Below are 18076 nucleotides of genomic sequence, written 5' to 3'. Positions count from 1 at the left end.
CCCTCCATACCCTCCCGACGGACAGGGTGCCCGCGCCCGACGTTACCGACAACCGTTATCAGTAACTGGCGCACTGGTGGCACGCACGGCAGCCGTTATCAAACGACAAAACGCACTTCAAAAAATCCTTTATCTGCACTCTAGCTATTATTCATATTTCATAATTCACATATCTCTTTTAATTTTTTTTTCTCATCCCGACTACTTATGTGCACGCTCGTGATGGGCTGACAAGCTGAAGCCGACGTCCGTCCTAGTAGTCGACACCCACACCAACAACGCCTATGACTATCCGCTCTTCAACCCTGTTCCGACGCACGTTTTTCACCCTTGCCCTAACCCGTGGGGTTCTTTCTCGACTCTCCTTTCAAAATGAAGTTCGCCGAACACCTGCAGGCGCACATCACCCCGGAATGGCGGAAGCAGTACATCAACTACGAGGTGAGTAATTGTCGACAGACATCCGGATCGGAGTCCATGCGCCTATTAAGACAGTACCCAACGATAGTGATGTATTATTGATTGTGTGACAGGACATGAAAGTAATGTTGTACAAAGCAATTGAAGAAGCGCCGTCAGCAGAGTCGACGGACCAAGAGAGTCTATTCCGGAGATTCACACAGTTCGATGAACATTTCTTACAGTATTGCGAGAGAGAACTGGCAAAAATCAATGTCTTCTATTCGGGTTGGTTCAGTTTGTTTGGCTAACGTCTGTTTTGAAATGCAGCCTTTTTGTTTTAAACAATTTTTTTTTTTGTGTTCTAGAAAAACTTGCGGAAGCTATGCGCAAATTTTCTACATTGAAGAGCGAGTTGGATTTACTTAGTTCTACGGCGATCAAAATGAAGGACTATAGTAAAAAAAATGACTCTAATAAACCAAGTATAGCACCGCGTAAGGTTCAAGAGCTTAAACTGGCATTTAGCGAATTCTATCTTAGCTTGATATTATTGCAAAACTATCAGAATTTAAATTACACAGGGTTTAAAAAAATCTTAAAAAAGCACGATAAGGTTTGTAAAAAACAAATTGTTACCTATTGATTTTTTTTTTATGTACATTTTGCCTTGGGTCATATCATTTTCTTAAATTTGTTTGCTACCCGAAAGAATATATATATGATATATTGTGTCCATACATACTCATTAGTGTGTAAAAATAAAACCTAGAAAAGTTAATAAGTTAAACACAAAAACAATTTTAAAATGTCAGCTTTCAGAATGCTAATGTGATTTATGACTAAATTATTATGCGAACAAAAACTATTAGTTTTCAAAATAATATTTAAATTTCTAAATTAAATTATGGTCCAAAAATTCTGTTTCATTTATGATTGTAATATGCAGTGAATTAAATCATACAATCTTTACTAAATTGCTTTGTTATGTACAAATGTTAATTACACATAAATAATCACAGAAAAGGATATTACAATTTACCAGTGTGTAGCGACTAACATTGAAGACAACAATTAGTTAAATTATCAGTCAAACAATTATAATTGCATTAATTATGTACTTGCTTTTTAAATTTAAATGGTTTTAAGCCAATGTAATTGTATAATATCAATATTTTTCTATAAATACTTGTTATGTAATGTTTAAAATTAATTAATTTTTATTATTCTTAAAACTGTGATTGCTATAAATAATAATCTATGTCAGTGTAGTAAAAATGATTTAATATATTGTTAGTTGACATTTAACTACTACTCTGCTAACGCTCTGCAACAGTTTTATAGCTTTCCGACTTACTAATCAATTCTATTTCTTGGAATTATAATTAAGTTTTGATTAAAATAAAAAAGTCTTGGCTCGCAAGTATGGTTGAGGTTTTGTCAAAAGTTCTTAAAGACAAACAGTTGTACTTTACATTTATTTATTTATTTATTTTTCAGTTGTTAAATAAAGAAAGTGGTGCAAAGTGGCGCCAAGAACAAGTGGAGGTGTCTCATTTTTATTTGAACAAAGACATATTACGTTTAATAAATGAAACTGAACACACAGTGACTAATGATTTGGAATACGGTGATAGACAAAAAGCTATGAAACGATTGCGTGTTCCTCCGTTAGGCGAAACACAGAGCCCATGGACAACGTTCAAAGTGGGCCTGTACTTGGGATGCCTAATTGTTTTGTTTGTAGCAATTTTTATCTCTGGTAAAATTATCAACAGCCATTTTGAAAACAATTTTTTTATACTAAACTTATAATTGTACATTGGTCGTTTTAGCCACTTTCGAAAACAAAACCAACTTGAAACAAGCATTCCGTTTGTACCGAGGACCATTCCTGTTGATAGAGTTCCTTTTTCTGATCGGCATTAACGTTTATGGATGGCGTTCTTCCGGAGTGAACCACGTGTTGATATTTGAACTTGATCCGAGGAAGCACGTCACAGAACAACACATGTTCGAAATAGCCGGCATATTGGGCGTGGTATTCGCACTTAGCATTCTTGGTTATTTATATTCTGAAGCGTTGAGCATACCTACATACATCAATCCGTTATCGCTGTTTGTTATTTTCATACTGCTGACCATCAACCCGATAAAAATATTTTACTTTGAAGCCAGATTTTGGTTATTACGCATACTGGTAAATTTGATATTATAATTGTATATATAATTTATTTCTGTTATTTGTTAACTAAACATATTTGTATTTTCATTCAGTGGAGAATGGTCTGTGCACCGTTTTACTATGTTGGTTTTGCAGACTTTTGGCTTGCTGACCAATTGAACAGTCTGGTGACGGTTCTTCTCGACGCTCACTACTTAGTTTGTTTTTATATGTACAACGACAACTGGTACCAGTCTTCGGGTAAGTATCAAAATAACACAATTTTATCAACTACGAGAATAACGTAGCTAGCAGTTACGTACATTTGCAGATGTAAAATTCAATATCGAAGAATACATTATATCGAAACTAATAGTCAATTGTATTCCTGCATGGATTCGATTTGGTCAGTGCATTCGACGTTACCGAGACACGGGAGAGTCGTTTCCTCATTTGGCAAATGCCGGAAAATACTCGACTACATTTTTCGTTGTATTCGCTCGTGCCATATTGAAAAAAACCAAGAGTAAACAAATAAATAAATAATAGAAAACATCAATTATGTTTGCTTACATAAACATGTTTCAGATAACTATGATGATAACTACGACAATCCGTTCTTCTACTTTTGGATCTTGTGTTCCGTGATCAGTTCTATCTATACATACACTTGGGACGTAAAAATGGACTGGGGTCTGTTTAATAAACATTCCGGTGATTATTTATTCTTGCGAGAAGAAATAGTTTATGATAATACAGTGAGTGTTTTGCACTTAGTCGATTATAATTAGTCCTTGTTGGTCAATTAAAATAGGAAAACCGACCACCACTTAATTATTATTTATTATGATTTGCTTGTTAAACAAGGCAGACTTAACCAATTAATTGACTCTGAAACGTATAGGCTTCTTTTTTTTTTTTTGTCGACACCATAATAATAGTTGTCACAAGTATGTTACTATTGTTTTGTATAATGCAACTTGCTAAAACAAGATTTGAGGTCAATTCTATAAGTTTTGATGACTATTACTATTATTTCTGTTGACAAAAAAAAAACCTTGTTTACATTTTTAACAAAATCAAATTAATTACATTCGGACATCTCCGATTCAGTTTTATTTTAGATTATTAAACGTGTAATATTTTTTTCACGCTCTGATTTTGTGACAAAAAGTCACTTAAAATAGTGTTAATGATTTTTAGATAAATTTGCTTTGCATATAAATTTAAAAAACCTGGTACTTATTTCTCCTTTAGTAGTGATTTTGTCGAATGGAAAGGCCAGTGAGGTCAGGTTAGCATCAAACATAATTTTGCCTTGTTTATTATTTTACACATTTTTACTTTGATATATTGGTTTTTATTTTGGATCGCCTGTTTACATTTATAAACAATAAATAAACCAATTATCTTTTATTTAACGATTGCGGATTGTCAATTATCGTTCAGGAACAAAAAAATTATGCATTACTCAAAATAAGACGTTATTTGTCGAATTGGCTATTTTAAAAATGTTGCCCGACTCTGAAATTAGATACATTAATCGAGTGTTACTATTTAAACGAAGTACAATTATTTATATTGTGTATCTGTGCTAAACGCAAAATTTACCATTGATTTAAGTGTATTCGGTTAATATTATCAAAAAACGTTATACACGAAATTGTATTAGACACGCGCCAACGGCAAAACGTTTTTGGACGCGCTAATTAAACTTAAAACGTTAAATGAGTGTTTGAGTAATGATCTTTTTTTTTTTTAATGACACATGTACCACACTTTGTGTATATTTTTGTCTACACTTTTTTTTTGTGCGTCTCGTTATTGTCAAAAATTGTTTAAAACGGAGAAAAACCACCACAAGCATTCGAGCGGACAACCGCACGGGAAAATCTAAACTACACCTGCTGCGACATTGTTTTAGTATATTGTTTAAGTACTCCGCATACTTTCGAAATTAAAAAAAACAAACAATTGTCTAAAATGATGACACTCTTAAGAAAAAATTGTAAAAGTTATGCCCAACTCTGCTTTTAAGTATAACCTACTTATTCTCAAACCAATGCTTTTCTCCAATGATGCTCCGATTCAACTCTGTTTGTCTATTTAAATAAGGAGCACCCTATGAAATGTTGACCACCCCACGGCGCCAAATTATTTTTAGTTGTACAATATATTGGAGTATATATTTTTAAGACAATGTGAGGGGAAATTGTATGTTTCTTCGATTCCCTTTCGCGAGCACGCCCCTGGATTCAAATAATCTCAACTATTATCTCGGCAGAGATAATAATTATCTAATAACAATCGGTTGTTGATAATTTGTAAATAAAAAACAAAAACATTTTGTTGTCTTTCTGATCCGTTCGACCTCCGACAACGACAATTTTGTTATCATTCTCTAATATTTTTTTTTTTCAACTCACAAATTGAATTCATAAAATTGTTCATTATCTCTATTTTATTTTATCGTTTTCATTTTGATTAAATAGCATTTTTTTCTGAGTCATAATTCTCGAAAACAAACATATATAGTTTATGACATTTGTCCATACACGAGACATATTCAAGACGACGCCACTCAAGCTCGTGTATTATATTATAATATAGTCGTATACCGCAAAAGAATATATAATAATAATAACATAATAAACTGTATGCGTCCAACGTGCAAGGTTAACAAACCATAGAAACAATGGCAAACGACTGTGTTGGCTGTCGGATAAATATAATTGATTGTCTGCACGAGAAGAGGCGAGGTTTAAACAAAATGTACACGATTAAAATAAAAAACTGTATACCTATTGTCTATTACTAATTTTTTCTGATATAAAACTAATAAATAAAAACAAAATCGAAAAATTCTATTTGCGCATAATTATTGGCTTCGTCACGATTGCTTCATTTGAGTTTTCATTGACTGAAAATTCAGTTGACACGTTGGCTTAGTTCAACCAAGCTTAAGTAAATAGCTCGAGTTTTATTTTTTTAATTCCAATACATTTTTGTTTTTGAATAAGCAACATTTTTGGGTAAGTGCCAAACACTTGTAAGGGGGTTTTGTTGCAAACTGAAATAAATGTGCTATACGAATACTTTTTTTTGTTTTTTTTTTTTGTTTTTCAATCCGAAGATTGGTTTTTAACAAATGTTTTACAATAAATGGCTTCTCCATTTTTCTCTATCATTTGCCATATTCTTAAGTTCCCTGTAGGAAGTGACTCCTCCATCCTGCATTATTTGGCTAATGTATCTCGTCCTAGGTCTTCCTCTTGATCTTGTACCCTCTATCATTCCTTCAATTATTAAACTATGCAATTCATCTCCATGTCTCAACGTGTGTCCTATCATCTGCCATCTCCTTCTCTTTATAATGTCTATAAATGTTCGTTTTTCATCTATTGTCCTCAGGATGTCTTCATTTGATCTTCTATCAGTCCAGCTTATTCTCTGCATCTTTCTCCAACACCACATCTCCAGAGCTTCTAACATATCTTTTTCTTTCTTATTAATTGTCCAGGTCTCACTTCCGTATAATGCCACACTCCAGACGTATGTTTTTATGAGCCGTTTCTTCGTTACTATGTTCATATTTTTTGATGTTAGTATTTTTTTCTTTTTAAGGAATGTATTCTTTGCTTGACCTATCCTGCTTCTAATTTCCTTGGTTGATTTCCCGTCGTCTGTTATAATGCTGCCTAAGTATTTGAAATAGTCTACTTGGATAATTTCTTTGTTTTCTAATGTTATATTTATAGATGGTATGTTTTTCTTGTAGCATACTAGGGCTTTGGTCTTGGCTGCATTTATTTTCAGACTATATTCTTTGAACGTAATATTCATTACATTTAACGCTGCTTGTAAGTCTTCCTCAGATGTTGCAAGAACGACTATATCATCAGCGAAGCGAAGCATTGTTATTAGTACCCCTCCTATTTTTACTCCAATTCCTTTTTGTTCTAACCAAAGCTTTATGACATTTATTGCTTTTTCAATAAATACATTGAACAATGCAGGTGAAAGTGGGCACCCTTGTCTCATACCTTTTTGGATTCTGGCAGTCACTGTTGTTGTATTAATATTAATAATGGTTTCTTGTTCTTTATACATTTTATAGAGAATACGTCTGTCTTTAAAATCTATCTATACGAATACTATTATTTCCTTAAACACCGCTCAGTCATTCACGTTCTTCCCAAATGTCTCAACTTGATTTGCTACTCGCCAAACAAAACATCTCGTCTACCTTCTTCTGGTACCTGCTTATTACTAAACTTGACCTCTCGAATAGCAATTGGTTCATTTTTCGAGTTTTTGATCATTATAAAATTTGTCCAACTCTGCTTTGTTTATCATAATTTTATGATTTTTTTTACAGGGTTATTATTATTTTGCAATCATCGAAGATTTATTAATCAGATTCGTGTGGATACCGCAATATTTACTCACCAGTTACGGTATTTTGAGCACAGAAATGGCGAACTCTTTGACTTCGCCTCTAGAAGTATTCAGGTAAGTCGGTAACGGTGATGCGTAGTGTGTACGTTATTTTTAATTACGCTTGGTAAATTATAAGCAAAACAAATATTTGCGGCATTTGTTATTTGCAGGAGGTTCGTATGGAATTTTTTCCGTTTGGAAAATGAACATCTGAACAACTGCGGTAAATTTCGAGCCGTCAGAGACATATCGATCGCTCCGATAGACTTTTCAGATTCCGCTCAAATCGTTCGGTTGATGGACGACGAAATGGGCATAATGAACAGGCGTAAGCGTAAAAGTATATCGTCCAAGAAGCCGCCCAAAGAGGATAAACTCCAGTTGTTTGTTCCTAATCACGCTTCGTATACCCTAGATTTGTCCGAGTAGTTTAAACGGCGTATATACTCGTGCATATTTTAAACCTATCAGCCTAATCAATTTTAGGCACAGGAAACCATTTTACCTAAAATCGAATGGGGGAAAAAGAAAAAGAAAGTTTGTTTTACAAAGAATTTTGTTTCTTTGTATCTGTTTTTTAAAAAAAAATTTTCTCTTTTTCGAAAGCTCAAGTATATTAGACAACATTGTATCAATGTACCCGTTGCAACATTATCGAATTTAAGTTACATATTAACATGTGTATATTTTTAGAAATTTAGTTTTCTAATAAACGAAATTAACTTAGTCTGATTTTAACTTGATGAGGGTATTGAACATTTTGTATACAACGTATTGTTACATATTGTGATCTCTGGCTTATTGTTATTATAGTACTTATTAAAATTTTAAATTAAACTTTGTTTAATTTATAGTATAACTTTATTTAGTTGAAAAAATATATGCAAATATTTTAATTTTCAATGAGAGATTAAAAAAAAACAAAATTATTGTGATTTAAAGGAACATTATTTAGTCATCGATACAAACATGACTAATTTGGGTATTCACTTATAGCGTTTTTCGTCTTTTTTTTTTATGTTCCTTAAGTATTTTCTTAGTTGTTAAATCCAATCAAGTACTTAGACTATTTGCTTAGGCATAAATACTTATTGTTTATTTTATCATTGTCAAAGCAATACTTTGATATAAAATCCAAACTATATAAATATATTTTTTAAATATGTTTTTATTATTTATTTAAGAAATATTATATTTTTATGAATTGTGATGTATACCATAATTGTTATTACTATTCAATTATTTTTTGTAAGCTTTAAATTTACACTGTAAACAATATATAATTATTTGTTTTAAATTAAGTACAACAAACATTTTGTATTTTTAATTTTTTTTCCACATTAAGTCGCGTGGTGAAAATATTGAAGTGTTGTAAGTTGAATTGGAGTGATGGAGAAAAATGACTAAATGGGGCGAACACTATATAAAAAGAGAGACGGAAATGTGTGTAGTGAGTAAAAAAAAGGTGACAGACTCTGGACAAATCATGGTATAATTATATTTTTATATAATCATTAATCTTATTATGTATTGATAAATATGTGATTAAGTACCTACTATGCAATGGGGTCTATTTAATTTGCCAAAAGTTTAACATTTTCGTCTTAAAATTACTTAATAGTTTTAAATTGAAATTTTTATGAAAAAAGTCTTTTGTAAACTACAACTGTAAAGTGTCTTAAGTAAAAAATAACTATAATTGGTTACATAGAATTTTTTTTTGTAAATTATAAATTAGTTATTTATAGTGTAACTTATTACCTAATATTATCATTTACGTTTCGTCAAAAGATTAGTTCCAAACAAAAGACAATAATACACTTGTCTTGTAGTCAATGTTCAGCATTAAAATTAATTTAAATTTTTTACATTTCAATACAAAAAAAAAATGATCAATGGAAAAAAGTAATATAGATTATTGGAATTTTATTTGTGGTTTGAAATCTCGTGGTACTAATTTAGGTACCTATTTATTGAAATTACCTAAAAGGACAATGATTGTCCAATACAATTTATCGTAATATTAAATTATAAACAACAAGAATATAATGATGTATTTATTTTTCAAGAAAAAATCGAATGTTTTTTTTTTATTTGAAAAGTATTTTTTGATCCCTACATACATAATTACACCATTCCATTTTAATTATTAAAATAATATATTACTTGGATAATAATTGTATTTTTATTTATTTGAAAAATATAATTTGTAATTTATCACTGTAAAACGACAATTCATTTATTTAAACTTCGTTAAGTTCTTAGAACAAATTGTGCAATAAATGTATACATATTTTGTTGTGAGCTTAAAAATATAAGACCAGACTTTTTTTTTTAGTAAAACATGCATATTTTGTACCTGTGACAATATAAAACTAACATCTACTATTATAATATAAACGTGTTATATTATTATTATTATTATAGACTATGCACGAAACATTAAAACATAATAGAAATTGGCTTTGAAAAAAAAATGATTATAACGACAATGTATCGAGTTACAGACCGTAGTTAACGAAAAAAAAATTACTAATCATGTAAAATATAATTTTACATGTGCGCTGCACACATTTTTTGTTTAGGACGATACGATGACCTTGTCAAGGCTGTTATTTTATTGTTATTCGTACAAGTCAAAATTGCTTAACCGAACTCAAATGACTTTTTTTTTTTTACCAATTTATTAGTCATCCATCTTGTGGTAGTGTTTTTTTTCAAATATTTTTTGTGTACTCGTTTTGAAGTTCATACAAAATATCAAAGTTAAAAAATACATAATAATAATCATAGGATGTTACAACTCATTTTTGTCGGCGTCAGATTTCTTAACGATGACATTTTCCAAGCAGAACAGATAAATAATATAATTTTAAAGGAAAATTGGCGAACATTTAATATATTTTTGGTCAATAAGGTACGATTTATGATTTACTAGTTGCTACATTAAGAAGTCAGTTAAGAAGATATCGTGAGACAACTTGTAAAAAAAAATACCTTTTTACACACGCGTTGTTTTTAATAGTTTCTAGATTCACTATAGTATGTTAATTATGATTTAAGTTTTAGCATAACCAGTAGGTACTTTAAGTTTACTCAATGATAGATATCGGATACAATTAAAGAATGCCCGGATCATTTCTACGGTAAAACCCGCTAAAACTCAAGAGCTCTATACCCTTATGCTTACTAGGTTAAATATGTAATAAGACATTGTAATAGTTAACATGTTATTATACCGTGTAATTATAATATGTCGTTTTTACTACTCGTTGGATCAAACGACAAAATAGGTCATAATTCATATTTGTGATTGGGCAATACTGATGAGAGATTTGTAAATTAAACATTCATGGTGTGCACCACTACTAGTATAATGTCGCGTTCATTTGTTTTGTACAAAATACAATAGCTACAAATACATTTTTTCCACTAAATTATTGCATTACAATTAATATTTGGTAACGCATCGAGGCTGTTCTAATGATCGCGAATGATGTACGCTTTTAATTGGATTGGCTAACGATCCCGACGTTTCCCAAGAGCTAGTATATCATTTTAAATTGGTCAAATCAATTAGGTACTGTAGCAAACCGACTCGACATTGTAAACAATATGCAACAATATACAATACACTGCGATGGGCACAGCCTAGAACCATTCATTGGCATCCGCCGATGATGATAATTATAATAATATTAGCCATCAAATTCAGGTAAGATTAACAACGGCGGACGCCTAGATCTTTCGAGGTTATATTCATTTATTGTACCTACTTACTAAATTTTCGAACGTGAGGGACATCTTCATTCAAACCCGATATGTTTTCAATCCGTCTTGGGTTTCCCGATTATTACAATACGCATATATGTACATAACCGATATACCCGACATATGAACAATGATACATAACGAGCAATGCAAATCATAATATAATAGGTACCTATATAATTTATACCTGTACATACCGTTAATTATTATTCGCTGGATTCTAACGCAGCCTTGATTAAATAACACTAAATCACTTATGCACAATACTAAACTGTTCGCCAATCGCGATTGCTTCTGCGAAATTATCATATTATTTTAATTAATAGTAATTATTCCGGTGATGGTTACGGCCACGGCGAGGCGCTGATCTACATCCCAACACTTAAACTCTGTATATCATAGAATATGCAAAGAAAAAATAATCTCTCCACGTTAACGCGACAAAGGAGTGACCGAAAGGCAAAAAGTCAGAATTTATACAATAGGTATAATAATTACGGGCAATTATTAGTACAACTACATATAAATTGCTCTAAAAATGGAATCATAATTATTCGTTAATGGACCATGGTAGTTTGTCTATACATTTAACAACCGTTGTTCAGGGTTTCTACAAGAAATATTGGCAATACGAAAAGCAGTTATGATAATAATATATTGTATAAAGTATTACCTTTCTTTTGTTGCCAACGTTGTACAAGAAAATTCGTTCAAATTGAAAGCTACACGTCATGTTATTGAACGTTATCAAATCGTTATCACGGTTTTTCAATACCAGATTTCTTACATAGATCATTGTACTTCTCAGGTCTTCTCAACTCTCTTGCATTGCGAAATCTTCTTTACGCAGCTTGTCGCGAGGGCATTGTAAAAAACTCCTCCGGTTACCCTTTTGATAGTGAAATGCAATTTCCAACTTCAGTATAATATCATAATGATATAATCGTGTGCAATAATAATAATAATTTCGAGGACATAGATACCTGTAAATGTATATGGTCAATCAGTGGGTATATTTACCGCCCTCTCCCTATGTTGTACAAAGTAGATATCTTTGCTAGAAGATGTACGATTTGATAATGAGTGACGATGTAGTTTTTCGATATCTTATTCTACTAACCCAGTATGCACTTAAAATTTGTTTTGAAAAAAGTAGGACTATTTCAAAACTTTTCTTTCCTACACTATAGTCGTGTAAAATTATTTCCAATTGTGCAAACATTAGAAGCGTCATTGTAGCTCGTAAAATTGTAAATAGTGATAAATACATATTCAAGACACATAACAGCACATAGCAAAGTGTAGGTAGGTATTCGCTTGTTGCGCGAGTAAAACATATTATTTTGTTAGTATTAGTAGTGCTGACAACAATAATGCAGAACCGAAAACTTATGAAAATAATGTCTTTGTGCTTAGTGATACAATTTTGTCGGTTTGTGCAGCCCGTTCCCTTGTTGGACACGGGTTACACTTATCACCGTGTAGGAGTAGATGACCGTCAAGCGGATTTGAAATGTGCATACCTGTTCAGTGGACTAGCGCGCATGCAATTAACCAGAATACTGTTGGACATTCATGGCATTCATGGATTCCTGAACTCAGAAATTTTAACAGACAACAACTACGATATGAAAGCACAGATATCTACTTTGTACGACGTGGGAGAGCCTATTGGAGCCTTGTGGCTCATTCACTTGTATACGTCAATATTACACCAGTTTTTGGAAAACCCGATTCCAGGTACTTATACGTCCGAAGATATTATAACTACACACGATTATATCATTGTTAAACTCAAGCAGGAAATTGCCGTTAAATGTCGCGAGAGTAACCGGTACGACTGGAAAGTAAACCAATTCCCTAAGGAAAAGCTGGGTGAAGAACATTTTATAATGCAGAAGCTTAAAGAAAACATATTTAGTATAAAAAGTCTGGTTTTGAGAAACCATGATACCGGGTTAATAATGTTCAATAACTTGAGTAGATTTGATTTCAGACACATTTTCTTGTTCCATTCGAAAGGCCAAACAGGCGTAATTCAATACTTCATGACTGGTTTTCGTGGTACGGAAATCGTTTGGGGAAATCCCGAAAACTGGTTCGTAAATATTCAGACAAACGCTTATACTCTTCGTTGGGCTTGTGACAATCTTATCTTCATCAAAATATACTTAACTACGACGGTTGATTTATTAAAAGTTATCCTGTTTCGGCTTACGTGGAAACTTTTGGCTTACTTCAAGTTTGAAGAAGCTTCCGCTTTACCCGGTCTCGCAGAACAATGGCTCTCTATACTTCAAGAATTTGCGACTGTGCTTGCGATTGGCGAAGACGTCCAGATCAAACACCTACTAAAGGCTTTTAGTCATCACGAGATTACCGAACAGGAATATGACGCAGAATTGATCAGGTACATACGGACATCTATAATCTTAATTTCTAATCAAATTGACTGTGATGCGACTATAGATTTTCCCACTTCACGCCTTGATTCTGGCATAAATAACCCTATTTATATCACGTGGATGTTAAATTCATGTATTAAACAAGGGACAAAATTGATTCAAGCTATTAAAAACACATTCAGAGACTCACATTTTGACGTAATTTGGTCGCTCATAGGTTACATACATGATGTAAGTTTTAGGAAGTACAAACTGTTTTGAATGTTTAAACAATGTTATTTTTTAGTTTTAAGTATATCTTAAAAAAATATTTTATCCCACGAAGTAACTCACGCTATGGGATTTATTAAAACAAATACCAATGCAACTTTTTATCATTATTGTATTTTAGTTATAATTATTATATGTACTTTACAATGATAAATATTTTTTTAAAGCAATCAAGCAAATTACTGTTTACATATATTAATTTAAAACCTAAGCCAATATATTAAACAAAGGTCACAAGCTATTTAATTATCAAGGATTTGCAGTAGAATAAACAATATACGAGGTATTTAGAATTTCATTTTATATCTGAATTTTAATTATTACTAAAAATGAACCTTTTGTGAAACATTTAAAATTTTCATCAATCAATAATAACTTAGTTTTTATATTTTCCCTCAGTTTTGAGAAAAAAATCTGCACTCATTACTCAATCGCACTACACTATATACATGAGTAACTTATTTATTTAAAAATATACCTGTTTCATTAATGGCAACGATCTGTAGTGTATGAACGAGTAATGAAAACCAATATTTATTTTTACACACAATTTATTACTGCACAGTGAGTATTATATAGAGAATATTTCCTTGGCTGATAACGCTATTGGAAAAACAGGGTGTATGGTGATCAATCTAAACAAGCCACCCACAACTGAGGTACAGTTTATTCTTAACTATCACGGGAGCCCGTTACAAAGATTTTTTAAACCTTACCCAGTCATTTGCTGGTGAAATAATTAATTATTAGTATGGTTTATGACGATTGGCGGTACGAACTTTAATAGTACATTTGCAATCATCTATAGTTTTACCTTATAATCTTTAATTAATAAACACTTTTTATTAACTCCATAATTAGATGGTTTAAAAAAAATGACAATAATATTATGCTTTCTTCAACTAAAAATAACTAAATATTATAAAGCAAATATAATTTTTGAAAATATTGTGCTGTCGTATCTCTTAAGATCATTCAAATTGTTGCTGTTCGTGGTGACGGGTTTGGGGTATTATTCAAAAGCCTGTTGAAAGTAAACCACAAGTTTCCACCTAAGTCGGAACATGATTACGTTAAAGAAATTAACCGTGGTAATTCTTCCGTACATTTAACAACCGTTGTTCAGGGTTTCTCCAAGAAATATTGGCTATACGAAGAGAAGTTATAATATGTTGTAAGATGTGTTACCCAAATTACCTTTCTTATGTTGTCAACGTCGTTGTACAAGAAAAAGCATTTAAATTGAAAGCGACACATATTATTGAACGTTATCAGTTCGTTATCACGGTTTTTCAATATCAGATTTCTTATACTACTCAGATTTTCTCAAATCACCTGCACTAAAAAATCTTCTTTAGAACATTTTTTTGCACTTCTCCGGGTAGTCTTGTGCTTGAAATGTATTTTGCCAATTAGTATATTTAACGCCGTCTTTTTATGTTGTACAAAATAGATAACTTTGCTCATAGATGTATACTTTCATAACGAGTAATGATGTAGGTAGTTGAAATAAGTTCTTGATCAAATTGCGTACATTCGATCCGTGCAATTTCGAATATTATTCTAGTCAACCGCATGTGCCCTAATCTACTGAATCAGTAGGCTCATATAAATATGTTTAATAAAGTAGGTTTTTTTCAAAAACATTTCTGTCCCACATTATATTGTATTATAGTTGTGTAAACTTATTTCAAATTGTGCAAACAATAAAAATGCTAATTTAACTTGCGTGCATTTTTATTCAAGACACATAACAGCTCATTGCACAGTGTATTCGCTTATTGCACTCGAAAAACATATTAAACATTAGTGTTCACAACAATCATAATGCGGAACCGAAAACTTTTCAATATAATATCTTTGTGCTTAGTGATACTTTTTTGTCGATTCGCGCAGCTCGTTCCTTTGTTGAACACGGGTTACACTTATCCCATAGGACCCATAGGAGTCAACTGTCAACCGGATTTGAAATGTGCATACTTGTGCAGTGGCCTAGTGCACATGCGATTAACCAGAATACTTTTAGAGATGCGTGGACCAGACTTAGTGACTTTGAACAATATATCGAAAAACAATATGACTTTGAATATGAAAGCACAGATATCTACTTTGTACGACGTAGGAGAGCGCATTGGAGCATTGTGGCTTATTCTCTTGTATACGTCAATATTACACCAGTTTTTGGACAACCCAAGTACAGGTATTTATACGTCCGAAAATATTGTAACTACGCACGATTATATCATTGATAAACTAGAGCTGGAAATTGCCGTTCAATGTCGCAAAGGTAACCGGTACGACTGGAGAGTGAAAAAATTCCCTCGGGACAAGCTAGGTGAAGAATTGTTCGTAATTCACGCGATTTTAGAAAATGTAAATAGTATACATGACTTGGTTATAAAAAATGATAAAGGCGGGGTAATAATGTTCAATAACCTAAGTAGATTTGATTTAAAACACATTTTCTTGTTCAGTGAAAAAGGCAATTTAAATGTAATTCAGCATTTAATGGTTGCTTTCCGTACTGCGGAAATCTCTTGGGGAAATCTTGAAAAATGGTTCCTGAATATTCAAACAAACGCTTATACTCTATATTGGGCATATAACAATCTTGTCCCCATCAAAATGTATATAACTACGACGGTTGATTTATTTAAAGTAATCATGTTACGGCTTACGTGGAAACTTTTGGTTTACTTCAAGTTTCAGCAGGCTTCCGCTGTACTCGGTCTCGCAGAACAATGGTTCTCTATACTTCAAGAATTTGCGACTGTGCTTGCGATTGGCGAAGATGTCCAGATCAAACACCTACTAAAGGCTTTTAGTCATCACGAGATTACCGAACAGGAATATGATGCAGAATTGATCAGGTACATATGGACATCTACAATCTTAATTTCTAAACAAATTGACTGCGATGCAACTAGAATGTTTTACATTTCAAAACCTAATTCTGGCTTAATTAACCCTGTTTATATCACGTATATGATAAATTTATGTATTAAACAAGGGGAAAAAATGATTAAGACTATCAAACGTAATTTTGAATTCACACGTTTCGACGTAGCTTGGTCGCTCATAGATTATATAGACGATCTTAATAAGTACAAACTGTTCTGAATGCTTAAAGAACGTTATTTTTAGTTTTAACCACCTTAAAAACATATTTTATCACATGAAGTTACTTATATCATAAAATTGATTAAAATAAATATCGTAAAATTTTTTTATTATTATTGAATTTTAGTTACTTTAATATTATTTTATTTACTTTAATATAATATATAATTAAATAATTTACATGTACTAACTTATAACCTAAGCCAATTAATTAAACATAGTTCATAAAACATTTAATTATTAATGTTTTACAGAAGAATAAACAGTATAAATGTTATTCAGAATTTCATGTTATATCTTATTTTTTGATGATTACTAAAATTGAATTTTGGTGAATAATTTTTTAATTTTTATCAAACAACAATAAGTAAGTTTTTATATTATCTCTTAATTAGAAGCCAGATTTTGGGGGAGGGGGTTGGTTAATATTAAACTTAAATAGAAATGTAAGTACTAACTCGATCGTCTGCACTTTACAAAATATAATATGAAATCATGATAAATTGCAAATATTATACATTTAGTGATGTGTTCGAATGTACTTTCATCAATTTATAGGTTATGATATAGTTGGTGGTTAGTACATATTATATAGTAGAATAATACAGTTGCTATTATAACAAATGTTATGTTGTCGTATCTCATTAGATTATTCAAATTTATCTTCTATATTAGGTTAGGTTAGAGAACTTGTATGGACTATGGTTGAGGTTGTCCAAAAATTTTCAACGTTGACATGCTAAATCTTACAGTTCAGAATTGATTACAAAGATCAATCATTATATTTTGTTGTAGGTATAATCCTTGCTTCCCACGGATTCTAATAAATTGATTCGCACTAGACAAACAAAGATTAACATATTATTATAACAATACAAAACAACGACGTACCTACCAAATTAATTTATGTACCTATTCGCAACGAGAATCAGATTATTATCTGAAGGTCATGGACTGATCCCAAATCTTGACGTTTCACTTCAGGTCATTCACACTTAATATTATATTTATACTAGCTACAAGAAAGGTATTTAACACTAGCAACGTACATTAACAAAAAGATCATACTATTATTTTTCCTCGTCATTAATCTTTAGGCGAGTACCTCCTAATATCAAGTATTGCTGAAGTATAATAAAAAGTATTTTTTTTTCATTTCAAAGTTGAACTGAAAATGATAATTAGTTACCAATGTATATTAATTTTTAATTATTGTCTTTATTATTGTGCCTAATGTATTAGATATAATACAAAATACTCTTAGAATTGAAACGTTATTTTACTTAAAGCGATTTAAGTTTTAATACTTTCGCTATTTCTTATCGTAAACTTAAGACTTTTCTTTTTGAATAATTTATTTTTTATTTGGACAATTTTTTACCACTCCAGGGTTTGTGGTCTAAATTTCTTTGTAATTCAAAAATTATTGCTCGAAGGCGGTCATGCTCGCTATTATAGGCCAAACGAATAATATCTATTGAATTCATGTATGATAATCAACTTCTTT

General features: G+C 31.5%; 1 protein-coding gene across 1 annotated transcript; it reads left to right on the top strand.

The window, feature by feature from the left end:
- The first annotated feature begins 54 nt into the window (after positions 1-54).
- On the top strand, positions 55-7977 carry LOC126834171 (xenotropic and polytropic retrovirus receptor 1-like). The gene is made up of 10 exons (XM_050565915.1): positions 55-441; positions 534-687; positions 768-1015; positions 1900-2161; positions 2235-2599; positions 2677-2824; positions 2895-3089; positions 3152-3321; positions 6942-7075; positions 7174-7977. Exons 1-10 carry the CDS (start codon positions 373-375, stop codon positions 7430-7432), a joined length of 2004 nt encoding a protein of 667 aa, XP_050421872.1. The 5' UTR covers positions 55-372; the 3' UTR covers positions 7433-7977.
- Positions 7978-18076: the final 10099 nt, after the last annotated feature.

This window comes from Adelges cooleyi, unplaced genomic scaffold (assembly GCF_023614345.1).
Source record: "Adelges cooleyi isolate 19-005CV unplaced genomic scaffold, UGA_ACOO_1.1 ACOO_flye_CR_arks_rails_tigmint_CR_PRNA_21, whole genome shotgun sequence".
NCBI classification, from domain to species: domain Eukaryota; kingdom Metazoa; phylum Arthropoda; class Insecta; order Hemiptera; family Adelgidae; genus Adelges; species Adelges cooleyi.
Note: the sequence above shows the minus strand (reverse complement) of the source record. Positions and strands in the feature narration are given on the sequence as shown.

What these genes read in the sequence shown, in the direction of transcription:
- LOC126834171 (XM_050565915.1), top strand. Translation starts at nt 373, where the DNA reads ATGAAGTTCGCCGAACACCTGCAGGCGCACATCACCCCGGAATGGCGG. An exon ending in AGCAGTACATCAACTACGAG is followed by an intron (nt 442 to 533) that starts GTGAGTAATTGT and finishes ATTGTGTGACAG; the next exon opens with GACATGAAAGTAATGTTGTA. An exon ending in TGTAGCAATTTTTATCTCTG is followed by an intron (nt 2,162 to 2,234) that starts GTAAAATTATCA and finishes TGGTCGTTTTAG; the next exon opens with CCACTTTCGAAAACAAAACC.